The sequence below is a fragment of the Petaurus breviceps genome, unplaced genomic scaffold (genome assembly GCF_028583685.1).
Source record: "Petaurus breviceps papuanus isolate PSGF00001 unplaced genomic scaffold, PetGlider_PUasm1.0 80, whole genome shotgun sequence".
Classification (NCBI taxonomy): domain Eukaryota; kingdom Metazoa; phylum Chordata; class Mammalia; order Diprotodontia; family Petauridae; genus Petaurus; species Petaurus breviceps.
The window spans coordinates 4,901,841-4,921,556 of NW_027186540.1; the positions used below are offsets into that span (position 1 = coordinate 4,901,841).

Below are 19,716 nucleotides of genomic sequence, written 5' to 3' on the forward strand. Positions count from 1 at the left end.
CAGGGAGAGAGATGGAAAAACAGGAGTTTATTCAGAGAAGTGAGATTCAGTTTGTAATCTTGGGTGGAACAATTTGGAGTGGAGATGAAGATCAGCAGTGGGATCAGTAAGTATATGCATATATCTTATCATTCTTATCCAATTATGCAGTCCTCAATGGTAGGGTCTAGGTTTCATATTTTTTAAACACCTTTAATCCTGATGAAATACTCTAAATAAGTGCTGTAAAAGTATTTGTTAATTGAAGAATTTTTCAGGGAGAAGGTATGAAGATGAATGATGGAGTGAGGAGCTCTTCAGTTGCTCTGTTAACACCTGTTGAACCAGAGACTAAAAGTAGTTGCCTTTTACATAAATTCAACTATAATTATCATGGAGCCAGCTGGAACTTCGTTTTTATTTATTTCAGAAAATTTAAGATTTCTCTGATTTCATCTATGGACTGGGGAGGGGGGGCTAGATCCACAAAGGAAGTGATTTCTTTGTTTAAATATCTCTTGAACCAAATTTACAGTGACTTTAGAGCCTGTTACTGATTCTATCCCAAGCAGGGCACTGGGCATCATACAATTTTACAGTCCTTGGTTGCTCCATAGCTAATTCACAGGTATATTAAGACTCACTCTGAAGCAGCTGATAGAAAGGCAGCTTAGAAATTTTTTTTGTCTCTGAGGAACACAGGACAGATACACAGGATGAAAGACAAACGAACTGGAAAAATATTATGGCTGTTACATAATAACTTAATATAGCATAATTGCTACAGTAAACTAACAGGGCCTCTTAAGAGTTCTTAAATTATTATAGTGTTATGGTTTCCAGGAAAATCTGTGCATTGCTGAATCACTCATGATTGGCCATTGTGGAATTTCATATTAACATGCATTAAAGATCTTCTGCTCTGTGGAATGACAGATATTTTGTGTAAGCTACCGTGGTTAGAATTTTTCCCCTGGAGAAGGGAACCACCTAGTTAGTGTTACTGGGCAATGGCATTCCCAGTCCAAATGCCGATTGTATAGTTCGCTTCTTTCCTTAATGTACATAGTTAATAGCTGTATTGTCAAAGGAAGGGCAGATTTATTATTAACAAGCATTTATTCAGCACCTACTAAGTGGAGTTGCTAGACATGCTCAAGGAGCTTACATTCTATTGTGGGAAGAGAACTTGTATATACAAAGCACATATGTACATAGAGTCCCAGCTTGGCTCGTTTTTATTTGTGTGACCTTGGATTAGTCACAACCTCTGTGGACTCACATTCTTTAGCTGTATAATAAGGGAACCAATCTAGGTAGTTGTGTGCTGGAGATAGCTTGTACATACCATCTTCCAAGAGCCAATTGTCAAATTTAAGTGTATTTACGACTTGGAAATTGACAGATGTTACCAATCAGGGCTTGATTTATTTTGTTGACTATCTAGACTTAGGAAGTTTATGAAGAAAATGTGAATAATGCAGGTTAAACTTTAAAGTGCTATTATGTGTACTTCTTATTTCTTGGAGAGTTGGTTTTTAACATATCCCAGCCCACCCCTGGGACTAGGAAACTCCAGGATGCCTTTTTTTTTTTTTTAAGCAATTGGGGTTAAGTAACTTGCTCAAGGTTACATGGCCAGTTATTTCTGGGTGTGGTGCTGAGTGTCTGAGCCCAGGATTCGGTCTCCACGTCATCCTGACACTGGGGCCAGTGCTCTTACTTACTGAGCCACCTGGCTGCCCCTAAGCAATCGGGGTTAAGTAACTTGCTCAAGGTTACACGGCCCAGGTGTTTCTGTGTGGGTGCTAAGTGTCTGAGCCCGGGATTCAATCCCCAGGTCATCCCGACACTGGAGCCGGTGCTCTTACTCGCTGTGCGACTTGGCGGCCCCCCAAGATGCCTTTTGATCTCACTTCAAGTAGTGATGCCATTTGGGGGGAATTGAGATCAGATGTCAAATATACCATAGTCATGATAAGCAATTAAGGTTTCCCAAGTCTAAATTCTTTATAGTGAGTTCTTCTGATAAGAGTCAGCAATGGAAGGAATGATAGATTTGGAGTCAGAGAATCTGGATTTATGCAACTTCTGTTACAATCTTGTGACCCTGGACAGTAACTCCTCTAGGCCTCATTTTCCTCATCTGTAAAATGAGAAGATTGGACTCCATGGTTTCTAAGGTCCTTTATGATCTGTAATACTATATAATGACAAAAGGAACCTGGAGCTATATAGTTCATCCACTTGCCTCGAAGCAAGACTGCCTAGCTACTTCTCTTGTATCATTTGTAAAGGGAGAAAGGAGCCCCCAGTTTGGTGGTTTACCCACTGGGCTGTTTTAACATTCTTCCTTAATTTCTCATGTGATGTGCTTGTTTCCAAGTCCTATGTCCGTTTCCACTGCATCTGTCCTCTATGATAGAAGCATTACTGTGTAATGAAGGGCCAAAGCCAGAATGCAGAGGCATACACTAGGATATTTAATACAAGAAGAATCTTTCTTAGAATTTTCCTAAAGACTTCTCTTTGGAAAAGAACACAAATAACGAAATGAACCATAATAACACACCGAGGAACAAAACCTCACTTATCCAAAATCTGGACGTTTTTTTAAAAAGATGGATTCACATTTCCCTATGTCTGCCTTTCTCATTAGATATACTTACATTAGACCAAATGCTCATTATGGGAAATATTTAAGTATCAAGTCTCTCTGGTGCTGGATTCCTTTGGCTGGCTAGAGCTTACATCAATATGTGCTTAGTGGTTTTGAAAGCATGCTGTTCCTCTACCTCAACCCCCCTCTTTCTCTTGGTCTGTTTGTATGTCTCCCTCTGTCTGTCCATTATTGTCTGTCTGTCTCTGCCCACCACCCCCTCAGCAAGGAACAACCAATGCCCCAAATTAAAATTTTCTAGGCGCTTACTCCCTAAGCAAACCTCACTAGAATAAATGGTTTTTTTTGACTCTTTTCAGTCTACAGGATAGCTTGCAGTCAATAAAAATGTCTCTAACCCTTCTCCTTCTTAGCAGCACCAGGGTGGTGTTGTGCCTCCTGGCTGTGTGAGCCTGAGGAATCAGAGTAACAAAGTTGTATTTCAGATCTTTAATAAATTTCTTCTTTGCCCACAGCCTAATTCCTTAGAGGCCAGGGGCCTGTTGATGCCTGCTTATTTGTTTCATTAAATTAGACTGGGGCGGTGTCTTTGATAAAGTCAGGCTTCACAGAAAGATTTATGACTTGGTTTCTGGCCATGCTCTCCTGCTGGCTGCAGATGTCCAGATTTTCAAGCCCCTAAACTGTTTACTTCCCAGCTCCCAGAATTAAACCTGTCTGCCTGCTCCTATCCTGGTCACCATTGACTACTTCCAGCTGAGAGGGGCTCTCTTGCTCCAGCCCTACTGTAGATTCAAAACCCAGCAACTAGTATGCTTGTTCTCCCCTGTATTGTGCCCACTCCAGCATTCCCAAAGTCATTTTGAAAAGCTTTTACAGCTAGCTTTAGAAACAGTTACAGGGAACAGAAGAAGAGCCGCAGATTACTGAAACTAGAAGGTACTTGAAAGATCACATAGGCCAGACCCCTCATTTTGCAGAAGAAGAAACTGAAGTCTAGAGAGGTTGTAGATTGTCCAAAGCAACATAGTTAGAGAACAGCAAAGGTGAAGTTAGAACTTAGATTTTCTGTTCCCAGTTCAGAGCTCTTTCCGTTGTAACATCAAGTCTGTTACTTAAATAAAAGAGAGCACCACATTTACAAAAGGCAATATAAGAAGCTGTCAGTGAAACTTCTTGGTGGACTGTTTGCATTCAAAGATGGTAAAAGTAGATTTGGAATGGAAGGGACCAAACCGGCTAACTCATTAACTTCCTCATTTTACAGATGATGAATCTCTTGATCCTCAGACAGATCAAGTGCTCTGTCCAAGGCAATATAGGTACAAAGGCCAAACCAGAACTCAAATTCAGGTCTTCTGACTCCACATCCCCAGGATCCCTTGCTACTGCACCATACTACTGCCCTATTGTTTTTGTTTTGTTTTTTCAAAAATCTGCTGTTGTTCATCCTTCATTCTCAAAGAGGACCAATGACATCATGAGGGGGATGTCTTGACTTGTGAGTGAATTGGATCTAAGAGAGGCAGGGCTGTGCAGAGTCATCAGCCTCACTCTATTCTCTAGAGTCATCAGGGTCCAGTGGCAAACTTAGGTCAGTTTGACTCTCGATGGCCCCAGATACAGTGGGAAAGCCCATCCCTTTTAAGCTAAGGTCTCCCCCAGTCTCAGATTGTCTGAGGCAACATCCATTAAGTGATTAAAGGCTAAGCACTAAGAACTAAGAATAAGAACTAAGGTAAAAGATGGCCCTGTTTGACTTCCCAGAAGAATCCGTCTTGGTGGGGAAGACCCTCGGAGTTTGGGGCCAGAACAGAAGCAATTGCTATTTACACTCACTCTGAGCCATCAAAACCCAAACAATGAGCACATGAGACTTGGGCTGGGACCTATTATTGGCCAGTCAGTGAAAGCCTAAGTGATTTGGGTTCCAAGGCGGGATCAAGCAGCTCCATTTGAATCCCAGTGGGCTTTATCAAAACCTGGTTTACCAGAGCTGCATTTCAGTGAATGAAAACTATATGAGACAAAAGAGTTAATTAATTGTGCCAGTGCTCAAAGTCTTTCTGACTTGATAGTACCCATCAGCCCTTGTGCTCTGCTAGCATAGCCTTCCAGAATGGAGAGTCCGGTGTAACCCCTAATCATGGTTAGGCAGGACTTCCAGAGTAAGATTTCCATGGATAGCAGACCAAAACATTGTCATTTAATGCTGGATCTGAGCATTACATACCATTGGTATTTATTAAATACCTACACTGTACAAGACATGGTGTTAGGGCTTGTGGACCCAAAACCAAAATAATGGAAAGGCATTTCCCTATTTCTCAAGGAACTTGCAGTCTCCTGGGACATATAGCATGTCAGCAGATAAGTAAGCACAAGTTAATTTAAGGAGGGAAGCAATGTGAACAACTAGAAGAATGAGGAAAGGCCACATATAGGTAAACAGCTGAGCTGAGCCTTGAAGGAAGCTAGGGATGGGGTGCGGGGTTTGAGAGGGTGCAGTGAAGAAAGAGTGTATTCAAAGCATGAAGAGAAGCCTGTGCAAAGTCACAGAGTTGGAATATGGAAGACTGAGTTCTAGAAATGGCAGATAGGCCATTGGGGCAAAAAAGTAGAGTGCCAACAGGGAATGATATGAAAGAAATCTGGAAAGATAGACAGGAAACAGATTGTAAAGCATATCAAATAGCAGAGTGAGGTCTGTTTTTCATCCTAGAAGCATTAGTGAGCCACAGAGGATTCTTGAGGGCAGGGAGTGGAATGTAACATGGTCAGCTGGCGCTTTAGGAAGATTATTTTGGCAGTTCTGTGAAGGATAGATTGGAAAAGAGAGAAACTGAAAGAAGAGAAGATCATGCCCTTGGGAGTTAAGGAACTTAACTTTTGGAAGCCTCTCCCTCCCCCCAACTAGGTTGTCCTGATTTTAGAGTGATGCAGGCTAACAAAGCCCACTTACTATATTATCCAGCCAGCTCCAGACCAACCAGACCACACTTTACATCCATCCATCCTTCTGCATCCGCTCCCCTTCTTGATATCTTCTCTTCTCCCACATGCCTCCCCTCCAACTTCTTGCCCTTACCCTTGGCCTCTGCTTTCTACCTCTTGCTACTGAAACCAAGATTACTGATGCTTCTGGAATCTGAATCAACTCCCCACTGGTTACACTAACCATTTCTATGACTCCCCAGACCAAAACACTCTTTTCAGGTCACCATCTAAATATGTCATTTCTTCCTTTTGAAAATAAGCTTCTTCAGCACATGGCATATCTCACTTTTGTATTTATTTCCCAGCCTTTCCAGTACAATGCTTGGCATGAGCCAGTACTTAATAAATGCTTTTTATTCACTCATTCATTCAGTGTTTAATTGCAATAGTCTGGACAAGAGATAAAGATACACTGGCTTTGTGAGTGAAGAGGAGTTGACAGATCTGAGAGGTGTTATGGACAATATCATTAAGACTTGGGAACTTGGGGTGGCTAGTGGTTCAGTGAATAGAGCACAGGCCCTGGAATCAGGAGGACCTAAGTTCAAATCCAGTCTCAGACACTTAACATTTACTAGCCATGTGACCTTGGGAAAGTCACTTAACCCCAATTACTCTGCCTCCAAAAAGCAAAAAGACTTGGAAACTGATGAAATATGGGAGTAAGAAGGAGAAGGAAGAGTTTAGGATGACAGATTCTTATAAGTTAAAGAAAATTTGCTTTGAAAAAGCTCAGATTTAATCACTGGTGCTATTCTTTCCAACAGATGACATTATTAGAGATACCAATAACATTATTCTTTTTTTTATCTTTTTTTTCAAGCAATTGGGGTTAAGTAACTTGCTCAAGGTTACACAGCCAGTTATTTCTGGGTGTGGTGCTAAGTGTCAGAGCCCGGATTCAATCCCCAGGTCATCCCAACACTGGGGCCGGTGCTCTTATTCACTGAGCCACCTGGCCACCCCGATAACATTATTCTTAAGAAGCAAACCTTAAGCCTTCAGGCAGGAGTGGTGGCTAATACAAGTGAGCCTGTACCTGCTCTGAACCTCAGTTTTGCAATTCCCTTTCTTGTATCTCTAATAGCTAGAGTGAAATGAGTCCCAGTGGCCTGCAAATAAGGGTCCACAATGCTTATTTTTAAGAAGTCCATCTTTCACTACAATATATACAATTTAAAAAAATAAGTTTGTCGCTCTTTTCTACTCACCTGGCAGGAAATGTTATTCATTTAGGCCAGTTGCCTTTGGAAAAATATTTGGTGGTTTTGTTTGTTTGTTTTTTAAAATCTGGGGCTATTAGAGGTGGAATGGACGATTCAGAGGTCATTAAGACCTGCAGTTCTCGAATTTAGGGTCTCAGGGATCCTTTACACTCTTACAAAGCATAGAGCACCTTCCAAAGAGCTTTAGTTTCTGTGGGGGATAGCCACTGAAATTTGCCATATTATAATTTAAAACATTATGAAAATAGTTCTGGCCTTGGGACCACCAGGGTTCCCAGACCATATTTTGAGAACTGCTGATCTTAGTCTATTCCCTGTGCAAGGTGGGATCCTCTACATGATGTCCATGACAAATGGCCATCCAGTCACTCCTAGAACGCCTTTGATTGTGACTATTCAGTCGTTCAGTCATGTCCAACTGTTCACGACCCTGTATGAGGTTTTCTTGGCAATGATACTGCACTTCTTTGCCATTTCCTTCTCCAGTGGATTAAGGCAAACAGAGGTTAAGTGACTTGTCCAGGGTCACACAGCTAGTAAGTGTCTGAGGCTCAGTTAGAACTCAGGTCTTCCCACTCCAAGCCCAGCCTTCCATCTACTGAGTCACCTCTAGCAATGGCCAAAATGCTACCTCCTACAGCAGGCCATTCCAGTTCTAGACAAATCTCGTGGTTAGGAAGTTCTTTCTTAAACAATATTCATCACCTGGAGCACCAGATTCAATTCCAGTGGCCATACTAAGAGAGACTTTGAAAGAGAGACTAAGAGAGCTACTTTGGTAGCTCTGTGCTCCCCACAGACAGCCAGTGGCGTAGTAGCTAGAACACTGGGCCTAGAGTCCAAGAAGGCCTCAGTTCAAATCCAGCCTCAGACACTTCCTGGCTGGACAAGTCACTTAACCTCTGTTCTAGTGTCCTCAGCGGTAAACACGGGGATAATAAGAGTATCTGATTCCCCAGGTTTCTGTAAGGACCAAATAAGGTAATGTTCATAAAACGCTTAAGACAATGCCTGGTGCACAGTAGGTGCTTTATAAGTTCCTTCCCTCCCATAGTATGCAAAATTATGGTAATGATAAACATACATTTTTTTCTTTGAGTATCAAACATTGGGACTAATATCTTCTTGCTATTTAACTAAAATGTAATTCATATCAATAGTTTTGCCCATAGAATGCGTGTAATACTTTCAGAGGTTATCTTTATGGCCTTGAGTATTTTTCAATCAAATTTAAAAAATCTCCTTTGTACTGTTAAAATGTAAAACCAATCTTGTTTGTGATGCAGCTGTGATCCAGCTGTTTCAGGCCTTTGTCACAATGTGTTTTTCAGGCTCTGCGGTTACCCTCCCTTCTACGATGAAAACGACTCCAAACTCTTTGAGCAGATTCTCAAGGCAGAATATGAATTCGACTCCCCCTATTGGGATGACATCTCAGATTCTGGTAGGTAGCTAACCTTCCTGAGGGTACAGTACCTGTGATTCCCCAGACTAGCCACCTGCTGCCATTAGGGCCCCATCCTTTCTGAGGTTCTCATTAAAGGCCCTGTGTGCTGTGCGTGACTGGAACTTGGACAAAGCTAAAGGTAGGCTTGGCTGGTGTTGCTTACACTGAAGTCATGGGAAAGCCATCACTAAGGATGATTTAGAGTTTCCAAGAGGGAAATACTCCCCCTTATCAAATGCTTAAGATAAAGTAACCAAACCTACTAAAGATCTACGTTGTTCCTTTTCCAAGAATTCCAGAAATAATGGGGGGGCTTACTTGCCCCTGCTTCAGTAACAAATGGCATAATTACACAGGATTTACTTGATTCATATGTTGGCATCCAATTAACATGCATTCATTGAGTGCCAACTGTATATACCGCCCTAAGCTAAGTTTCATTCAGAGTCCATGGGCAGTATTCCCAATGAAGATGAAGTAGAGAACTCATACTAGGCACAGTCTCTGGCACATTTTACCTCAAATGAAAGGGTTTTACTTGACGACTTTGGAGGTTTCTTCAAGCTCTAGATCTGTAATTCTGTATTATTTCTAGAAAATTTCTTACTTGTTAGAATTTTTAAAAAAAGGATTACATTGGTGGAACAAAAAAATAATTAGACCAATTGAAATGCTACATCAAACAATTTAGAAATTATTTTTTTCTTTAAAAAAGCCGTAGTTTCAGCATTCATTAGGGATTCACATCTTTGCTCAAGATCAGTAGATAGCCGTGAGAGCACCAGATTTTCCAGCTTTCCTTGCTTTGCTGTTGTTCAGTCATTTTTCAGTCATGTCTGACTCTTAGTGGCCTCATTTAGGGTTTTCTTAGCAAAGATCTTGCAGTGGTTTGCTATTTCCTTCTCCAGCTTATTTTACAGATGAGGACAAGGCAAATAGGGTTAAATGACTTGCCCAGGGTTGCACAGCTAGTGTCTGAGGCCAAATTTGAACTCAGAAAGAGTTTTGTTGTGTAATGGTATAACTCAAATACTTGATGCCACATTTCTTACTCTCTGTATCAAAAAAAAAGGGCTGGGTCAGCAAACTATGACCTGGGGACCAAATCTGGCCTGTCTTTATAGCTTACAAACTACCAGTGTTACCCCTTATTTAAAATAAAGGGGGGTGGCACATCAAACAGATGTCTGTAATGTTTATTATAAAGCATGAAGCCCATGGTATGTAAGACATATGTAATAACTTTGTCTATCCCGCTGAAGTTTAGCAAGCTGATTTCATGACAAAGGACTATTTCTGCAATTCTTTACCTCGAATAAAAGAGTACAGTCTTGTGCTGAGAAGATTAGGTTCTAGAAGCAAAGAAATAAGGCTCCTAGCCCTTGCTTTGCCATTGACTCAGCAAATGACCACTCTGGTGTCCTATTTCACAGCTGCCCACTACTAAGATGCTACTGTTTACAGTGCCAAGTGTGTGTTAAGAGTTTGGAAAGGTCTGATCAAATATGTTTGACGCCATAAACAGCATGATCCCTGTGCATGGTTGTATCATATAGCCACGTTTTAAGGTACAAATCAGATTCACTGTCTTGTTTTCTTTTTTACAGCTAAAGATTTCATTCGAAATTTGATGGAGAAAGATCCCAATAAAAGATATACTTGTGAGCAGGCAGCTCGGCACCCCTGGTAAGAAAAATCATGCAGCATGAGATAATGATTGTCAGATTCCTTTTCACTCCAGTAGTAATTGGAAGATCTCAGTTATGAAACCATAGGTTATCATCACACCTCATTATAACCAAGGTTTTCAGTCTTCTCCCTAAGCCACATCTTGGCTTCCTTTTTCCCTTCTCTGCCCCCTTCTGTAGTTGTTAATGAGGAGCTAATTGGCCAGAAAGCAGCAAGAGATGCCACATCCCCTCCTCGGACAGTCAGTCCCTTAGCCTCTGCTCATGTTCATAAAGTACTTTCCTAACAACAGCCCTATGAGCTTGATGGTGGATCGTTCCTATTTTGTAGATGAGAAGACTAAGGCTGAGAAAAGGGAGTGACTTGCCCATAGTCACACAGCCAATGTCAAAGTTGGCAGTTAAGCCTGCCTTCCAACCCCCAGCAAAAGAGAACTGTGCAGGCAGTGTGCTCCCTGACTTAGCTGATCCTGATGCATGGAGATCTGAATGAAAGCGGAACAGATTTTTTCAAAAAAAGATTGTTATTCACTGAGGAAAAAAGGATTTTTTCACTCTATGATAAATTACCTTAGGATTCCTTAAATAGCAGTGCATCCTAGTATGTTTAATATGGGATTAGGTTTATAAAAATCTAAATGACGGTTTTAGAGCATCTCTCTCCTATAAAAAAGAATTCCCTCTAAATAATGTATTCATTCCCTATATTAATAAGCTGTGGCAGATTCTACCAAGACTGAAAGGTTTCAGATACGGACCAGGTGACAGACTGTTCCTGCTTTCTGAGGGCCAGTCTAGCTAAGTGCAGAGACTCATCACCAGTAGGCTGGCCACTGGGTCATGAATTCTTTGACTCTGGCAATTCAAGGGGAAAAAAAAGCAAAAAATATCTTCTAGTCTTATTTGTCCATAGTCTTTCCATAGTGATGGTGCTAGAAGGGCAGAAAAGGAGGTAGGGGGATCAAATTAATTTTGAATCGTCCCTAAACATTAACTGTTGGAACTATATTCCTTTGTCCAAGAATCAGTGAATTCTTCAGTTCTATGGGAAGAACTTAACCATATCATTGTGTTTGCTGTAAATGATACTAAAAAACATAAAGAAGTCATCACTAAGTGTAAGGAAGTCTCACAGGTTCTCCCCAGAGAGTTACTCAAAGAGTTATAAAGGAGTTGGTAGAGTTGTGTCTATTATGTTCTCAAAAGCAATGAAAAATACCAATTTATGGATCACTTAGTCATATCACGTTACAGTGCTGATGACAGGCAAAAGCAAAAAGATCATCATGGAAAGAACAGCAACTTTTGCACTAGGGTCTCTTGTAGGGAAAAACTGGAGAACATCTACAAAGAACTTAACTCCAAACCAAGTCAATGTATACTTTGATACTTCATGACTTGGTGTACAAAAGTAGACACTGAGTAGGATGGTCCCCCAAAAAAAGAGTTGGAGAGCATGGTTAAGGATTAAGAAATGAACCAGGTGTGGTGGTGCCAACTATAAATTCCTGGTACTAGGAAGGCTGAAGTTGGTGGACCTCTGGAGCTTGGGAGACTTGAGCTTCAGGAGGCTGTCAGTCAAGTGTTTTGAAGTGCTTTTAGTTGAAAGATCAAGGACATAGTGAAGAATCAAGTTTTTAAAAAACAAAACTGATTATATTTTACTAAATGGGAAATAACCAATACCTGACATGATTCATTTCAAAATCATATCATTTATTGGCTAGAGCAAAAGTAAAAAAATACTGAAAAATTGCAAGACAGGTAAAAGAGAAGATAATGCATGAAATTATAATAGCTCTAAACCAAAAGACATAATCATTTCTTAGACAAGTTGAAATGATCTAAAACATTTGTCTCAACAAGAAAGCCAAATAAGTCCCCCAAACTTCTTCAGCCAGCAAACTCTTGATCTTTCTGCCAAGGGGAAAGACATGGTAGCCAAGGGCAGCACTGCCTTACAGTACATGATCATTTCCAAACTGATTACAGAGATGAAAGGGACAATATAATAAAGTGTTAATAAGATTAATTGGCTAAAAAGAGTGAAGGGAAAAATTAGCATACAGATAACTTAGCATGTCACCCAGTTAAACTAAAGCATCTCAAAAGCATTCAGAGATAAAACAAAAAGGAGAACAACAAAGAGAAACAAAATGCAACAGATGTGCCGTTGTGGCTATGTAATCTATTCTCATCACCAATGATGTTGGAACCACTTCTTTGAGACTCAGCACTCAGTCGCCATAGGAGGAAGTAAAATTGGCACTTAAAGAAGATGATAGTCAAGAAAAATGGCTGGACCTGAAGAAGTATATGCAGAAGAAATCCAATCTATAAACAATACAATTTTGAAAGATATTGACCAAGAAAATTTCAAGATCTCAAAGTAGGGGAGACACCAAAAGAAAAATATGAAGAAAAATATGTTTGGTAATATGTACCAAAATGACATCAGCAACTACTGATCCTCATTATTGATCTTGATTTCTCATCTCTATAAAGTCTTTCTTTTTAAATTTCAAAATCAACCTTCTAAATTTACAATTATACCTTATTTATTTTAAAGTTCATTTTTTAAAAATTTTGAGTTCCAAAGTCTCTCCATTCCTTTAACCCCTACCCGACCCATCAAGAAGGCAAGCAATATGATTCTATAAAGTCTTTATGAGAATTGTCTGCACATCCATGATGAAACCATGCTTTCACAAATGATTCTCTGCAGAGCAACATGTCTTCATTTACATAGTCCATAGAATCTCAGAATTGGAAGAGATCTCTCAGGGTCCATCTGGTCCTAACTACTTCAGGAAGAACCCTGTCTACAATTGGAAGCCTTCATTGGAAGACTTCTGTGGAGGAACCCTCTACCTTTCCAGCTTCCTAGCCTGCCTTGCTCCTAGATGTACCATTTCCCATCTCCTAGCCTTCCAGCTGCACACTGCTGCCTGTCATCCTGGCACAACTCCATCCCAAGCCTGAATCCCTATTGATTAGATGATAACCTGCCTGAACTCACCCAATGATTATCATATGCCCACCTCATCAAACCTTCCCCATCCCAGTGGCTCCCAGCCCATAGCTGTTGTTATTCAAGTCCTATTTCCATCCCCCATTGACTTCCTGTTCCCCCTCAACCCACCCCTTCATAAATCCCACTGTAAAGATACCTACCCCTTCCACTGTGTTCTCTAGAATGTCTGCTCCATAGGTGATAAATTAATTTTCATCTTAAATCTTTTCCTTTCTCACTCCTTCCATTTCCTTGAACTCACTGAAACCTGACTTCCTTCTAATAACTCAGCTTGCCCAGATAGTTTTTTCCAACTCTGGCCGCATTTTCCCTTATACTCCCCACAAACTGGGAAAACAAGGGAGCTCATGATGTATGACCTCACTCTTCTTAGTAAATTAAGAAATGAAGTCATGTTCTGAGGTTGAAGGAATTAAGAAAAGAATTAGGAGCTCAAGGAGAAGGTTTGGCACAACTATAATGGAGAGCAGGACAAGGACTTAAGCAAAATGCAGCCATGAGGCCCCATTTGACATTAGATAGTATGGATTTGTATGAGACCCAGTCAGCATGCTCTAAAAACCAAAGAAAACTTATTTGTAGATATTGAGTGGAAAAGACAGATAGGAAACATCACCCAGTGTTGGGATTCATAGGGAAGGAACAGTCAAAGGATGACAGGGACAAGAGATTCAAGCGCTTCTCATCTCTCATTCTCCTCTGGCTTGCTCACAGGACTTGACTGTTTTGTGGGCTCTGGCCCAAAGTAAGAAGACATCAAGGCAGTTGTTCCATAAGGCTTTTCAAAAGTTCCTCCCAATAGAACTCTCTCATCACTCAGAATAGGAAAGAGCATTTGGTGGCATTAAATGCAGTGCTAGTCAATGTTTCCTTCATTCCAAGCTGTTAGGAATTCCCAGTTCTGCACTGTTAGCTACATGACCTTGGCAAGCCTGTTGCTATCTCTGACCCTTGGCTTCCTCACATGTAAAATGGGGGTAATCATACTTTCACTATGTACCTCATTGGATTGTAAGAAAAATGCTCTGTGAGCCACAAAATTTTACATGAGTTAGAAAAGGGAAGCGAGGAAGATGTTGGAGGCTAACGAGGAAGGTGGGTTGGAGGAGGACCAGGAAAGACTTGAGAAGCAGCAGGCACAAAGTCCACCAGTTATGTTAAAACATCAAAATATCATAAAGAAATAATATCTACAAACTGTAAGACCAAGAGGTTAAAGCTAAAACATCTGTGAGGGAGAATGTCCAAAGTGAAATGCAAGGACATACACTCACAGCTTGAAATGGAATGCTACCGAAAGGCAAGTCCATCTAGAAACACTTGTAAAGGTGACAAATGACAATAAATCTGAAATGTATCCATAAAGCTGCCCTGAGGGGTTGGTTCTGAACTTCCTCTGGCTCAATCTGATGCTTAATTCTTAAGCAAGTACTAGCTCAGTTTGAGGGCAGAAGATAGAGTGCTGGGCCTGGAGGAGAAAGACTCCTCTTCCCAAGTTAAAATATGACCTCAGACATTTACTAGTTGTGTGACCCTGGGCAAGTTATTTAACCCCATTGGCCTCAGTTTTCTCATCTATAAAATGAGCTGGAAAAAGAAAATGGCAAACCACTTTAGTATCTTTGCCAAGAAAACTATAAATGGAGTCACAAAGAGTTAGACATGACTAAAAAATGACAGAACAATAATAAACTCAGTTTGAAATGAACACGAAGTATTTCTATATTACTGATTAATTTGAACTTCTGTGACATCTCCTGTATGTTAGCAACTCTCCAAGACTATGTAGCAGAGAAGATACCAGCCAACATTAACAGGGGGACTCTCCTCATCTGGGAGTTCTTCATATCGATGAAATCATAGACCCAATCCCTAACTCTATGTATGTTAGCCACATAGAGAACTCATATAAAACAAGACACATGGAGTAAGAACCAGTTCCAAAGGTTTCAAATCATATTTCTGATAGACAGGTGCTGATGTTTAAAACATAAAGACAGAATTCCTCTCCAATTTCTCCTCGCCCCATCTATTTATTTTGGAGCACAAGAATCTAGCTAGTATTAGTAAGTACCCGTCCTAGTCAATCCCACAATTCTTCGCCTTTGCTGAACAATCATTTCCAAGAATGAGTTGGCCATGACAAAGTTTGATTTGGCATCTCACCCTGAGGATGTGACTTTTGAAAACAGTAAAGGAGGGAAGACTCAAATGAGTTCTCTAGAGAACAAAGGCTTACTAGAGATTCTTGGAGCATCTTGCAAATCCCTCTGTTGTTCTTGCCTTTGGTGGGCCTGGCCATCCAAACATTCTGTTTCTATTTTACTAAGTTGTTATCTGGGAAATGGAGCCAAATGAAAGTAGAGGAAGGGAAATCTGGTTAGCTGCAGTCTATTTCAGCATGCTCTTTTGCCAAGGTGCTTTCATCTTGACCTAGAAAGAGTGTTGCTGAGAGAAATGGGGAATTTTACTGAAGCATATTGCCTTTGGCGAAGCCTGAGAACTGGACTACAGCCTGATACTCCTGCAAGACTCTTGGTAGCTCAGAAAAGCTGGTACACTAACTTTTTCATCTTCCAGGGCTGATTTTTGCATATGAATAATGCCTAAATATTTCCCCTTTGCCTTCCCCAATTAGTCAATCAGATTTCCAGTGCTTTTTTTCTAACCAGAGCAGCCTAGGTCTGGAGAAATGAAGGAGGAGCTCACATACACATTTATCTTCCTACCAAGACATATGTTAAGTGTCTTGGTTGCCTCCTTCAGGAAATGTTGCTCAGGAATCATTCAGGAAGAAGCCTGTGCCATTACCCCATAGCAATACTCATACTAGTTACTGCCATAGTGTCTGACTTCTATTATATAATCATTTCTGAGAAAGAGTTGGCCATTGGCAAGTTTGAATTGGCATTCCTCTCCAAGGATGTAACATTTTAAACCACCTTCCTGTCTCCAATAGTAATGGACCTGACTCTCCACCTTTCCTTCATTATCTAACTGCAAGATCCACTTATATAATATTCATGGTATTGTAAATAACATTTTCTCCAACAACTAACTAAAATAACGGAGGATCAAGTTGTATTTAATCAAAGCAAAGGTGGGTTTGTAATGCTGGTGACTAAGAGTAGGTTTGCCTTATTTATTGCAAACTGGGGTTATGGGTTTCAGTGTGGCAGAAATACCTTTTAAAACCAGGAATTTTAAATTTTTGTAAATTATTGCACATTGAGACAAAATTACTTTCAGAATATTAGCATAATGTTCTAAAAGTCTTCCAAAATATGCGTATGAAATTTCAGTTAAAAGTAATTAGACCGACAAAGATGGCATGAGCTAGCATGACAGTGTCAGTAGGGAAGCCCTACTTACTGGCTGGGCCACGTTGGGCAAATTACCACCTCCTGACCTCTGTTTCTAATCTATGAATTGAGAGGGTTGGATTAGGTAGATAGCCTCTAAGTCCCTTCCAGCTCTAAATTGATGAGACTATGAAACTATGAGATATTATGATAAAGTAATGTTACTGATTCTCCTAATAAACAAATACAAACTTTCCATCCAAATCAAATATACCCTTCAAAGTAGTCACCTTCGAAGGAAATACACTTATCCCAATAATATTGCTATTGCCCAAACATTTTTAGAACACCTCTTGCAGATTTATCATTATACCCCAAAGCCCATTCTTTTGATTAGGCTCATCTTTCATCTTTGGACTAGTAGTCAAGCCTTTGCACTTGGAGGTAAAATTGATTTTTGGGAAAAGGCATTCAAAGCTAAGTCTAAATGAAGAAAATAATTGATCAACTTGGGTAATACCTTTGGATGTCAAAAATACAGATTAGATTGAAGGATGTTTGCAGAGATCTCTGTGATGGAATTGGGAAAATAGATGGGCCAGTTACGTCACAAGAACAAGATAACGCGGGACAGTCTGTGTGTTTCATTATTGTCTATTCAATATCAAGAGATGTAGAGGAAGTCATTGGGTGGAAGATGTGGATGAGAGTTGCCCAGGAAGGCCAGGCATGGAGAGATGAGGATCTGAATCATGTGAATGAGGGGTATACGTACCCGTTAAAGTATTGAAACAGCTATAAAGTCATGGAATTTACATTTCTTGTGTGATTTTTAAAGTTAATTCTGAAGGCAAATTCCAGAAACATTTTGAGGGATGGAAGTATCATTGGAAAAAAAGTATATATTTCCTAATATATCTATGCTGAATGACAGCACTTATTTCAAAGTCTTAGCCAAATGGAGTCTCAATCACAGAACTGGAAATAAATTTAGAAATCATCTAGTCTAAAACCTTCCTGCTATATAGATGAGGAATTTATGTCCTACAGAAGTAAAATGATTTGCCCAAGGTCACAGAGATAGCTAAGAGCAAATATATACATACATATATACATATATGTACATATGCACATATTTGTATGTTCCCAGATATGTGGCTTTGGGCAATTCATTATATATACATATGTGTGTTACTTTAAGGTATGAAAAGTGCTTCACATATATTATTTCATTTTATCCTCACAACAACCCTGGGAGGCAAGTGTTATTATTGTGCCCATTAGGCATAATAGGGAAACTGAGGAAGACAGGTTAAATGATTTAACCATAACTAGCAAATGTCTAAGGCTGGATTTGAAGTTAAATCTTCCTTATTTCAGGCCAGGTCTGTCACCTGGATGCTTCAATAGACTAGGAATAGGAAATAGATCTCCTGCTTTCCAGTTCAGTGTATTTTCTACTCTACCACAGTGTATTAGACAGCTAGTACAGTACAAGAATTTGGAGTCTGGGGACCTGGGGCTCGGATGCATTCTGAAGAAGCAGCGAGGTGCTTTCAAGGTTCATAGGATTCTATAAGCAGCTGATTTTTCAAGCCTAGTCCACCTTCATATGAAAGAAACAGTCCCTCCCCTCAAGGAGCTTTCATTTTATTGGATGTAAATATGTAAGAAGACCTGGCATTTTTTTCCAAGCTATTTTTTATAATTAATTTTTTAAGCTTTAAAAAAATTCATGGTCTCTTTGGGGAAGCTAGGTGGGTACAGTGTGTAGAGTGCTGGCCCTAGAGAAAGGAAGCTAGGAATTCAAATCCAGCCTCAGATACTTACTAGCTTTGTGACCCTAGGCAAGTCACTTAACCTGTCTGCCTTAAGTTCATCATCTGTAAAATAGGGATAACAATAGCCCCTACCAGCCAGGGTTGTTGTGAGGATCAGATGAGGTCATAATTGTACAGCCCAGTACCTGACGCACTTGATAAATGCTCCTTTCTTTCTTTCTATCCTTGCTTCCTTCCTTTGTAGCACTCTTTGAGGTAGGTGCTCCAAGAATTATTATTTATATCTTTTTTACAAGGAAACTGAGGCTAGAAAGGGTGAGTGACTTGTCCAGGGCCACAGAGTTAGAGTTGAAGGTGGAATTCAAGTCCAAGTCTTCCTGACCCCCAGTCTAGTCATCTATGACACAATGCTTGCTTGCTGCCTTGCCTTTGGTGCCTTGTCACCCATCATCTACCTGTGGGTGTCCCCTAACATCTGTTCTGGGTCCCTTTCTGTTTTCTCTCCTTTGGTAACTCCATCAGCGCCCATGGGTTCAATTATCACTGTTATACAGATGACCCCTTCATCTGTGCCCAACTTGATCTTTCTTTTTAAATGGATTATTCATACCTTTTCTTTTTCTTCTCTCTTTCTAGTGATTCCCTGGCCTGATAGAGCCCTTCCTCATACCAAATAAGTGTATTCAAGCAAAACAAATTAATACATTTGGCATGTCTGAAAATCCATGCTTTCTCCTGTACTTATCACCTTCTAGCTCTGTCAAGAGACAGGAGTCAGACTTTCCTACTAGTCTTCTAGAATGATAGTTGCTCGCTGCATTTTTTATCCTCTCTCTATCCTTAATATCAGATCTTTATGTTAAATATTTGCCAGGAAGATTTATTCCCCAATCAAATGTTTTTCTTCTAATTCTCGCTGTTTTGTTTGGACAGATTTTTTAATCTTATATAACAGAAATTGTGCCTTTTCATTTTTATTATCACCCCTCTATCCCTGTTAGGAATTCTCCTCCCCATCCCAGTCATAATTGTACAGTTCATAATGCCTAATTGGACTTACTTCAATTTTCCTCTCCTTTTGTGATGGGACTTTTTATACTTAAGCCTCATGTATGCTATTCTCCTTCTTGAACTCCAGTCCCCTGTCCTACTGCCTGGTGTTCTGTTAGCACCTCAAACTCAACATCTCCAAAATGAAAATTTTCTTCCCCCTTCTCCAACCTTTTCCTCTTCCAAACTTTCCTATCTCTGTTGAGAGTACTACTAATTCCCTAGTAACCAGTTTTGTCATCTCAGAGTCATCCTTGATGTTTCCCTTTCCCATGCTCCTCATTTCCAGTTAGTTGCTAAGTCTTTATTCACAATATCCATCACGATGTTCTTCCTTTCCATTCATTCATACACTCGTTACCACACTAGTTCAGGCCCTCTCACTAAACTACAGTAATGACCTCCTAAGTTTTCTCTCTGCTTCTAATTTCTCACAACTTGAAATCATTTTTAATTCAGTTAACACTCATTTATTCACAGAACTTACCAAAATAATCTTCCTAAGACATAGATCTAACCATGTTAATCACCTGCTAAAAAACTTCCAGCCGTTCCCCATTACCTCTAGGGCTAAATGCAAATATTTTTTAAA

At 40.1% G+C, this 19,716-nt stretch overlaps 1 protein-coding gene across 2 annotated transcripts in view; it reads left to right on the plus strand.

The window, feature by feature from the left end:
- Positions 1-19,716, plus strand: part of LOC138175992 (calcium/calmodulin-dependent protein kinase type 1D) — a 482,214-nt gene that overhangs the window by 447,909 nt on the left and 14,589 nt on the right. For both annotated transcript variants that reach the window (XM_069106661.1, XM_069106662.1), the window contains 2 exons: positions 8,154-8,266; positions 9,877-9,955. In XM_069106661.1, the coding sequence (XP_068962762.1) occupies positions 8,154-8,266; positions 9,877-9,955 (192 nt within the window). The remainder of the gene's footprint in view (positions 1-8,153; positions 8,267-9,876; positions 9,956-19,716) is intronic.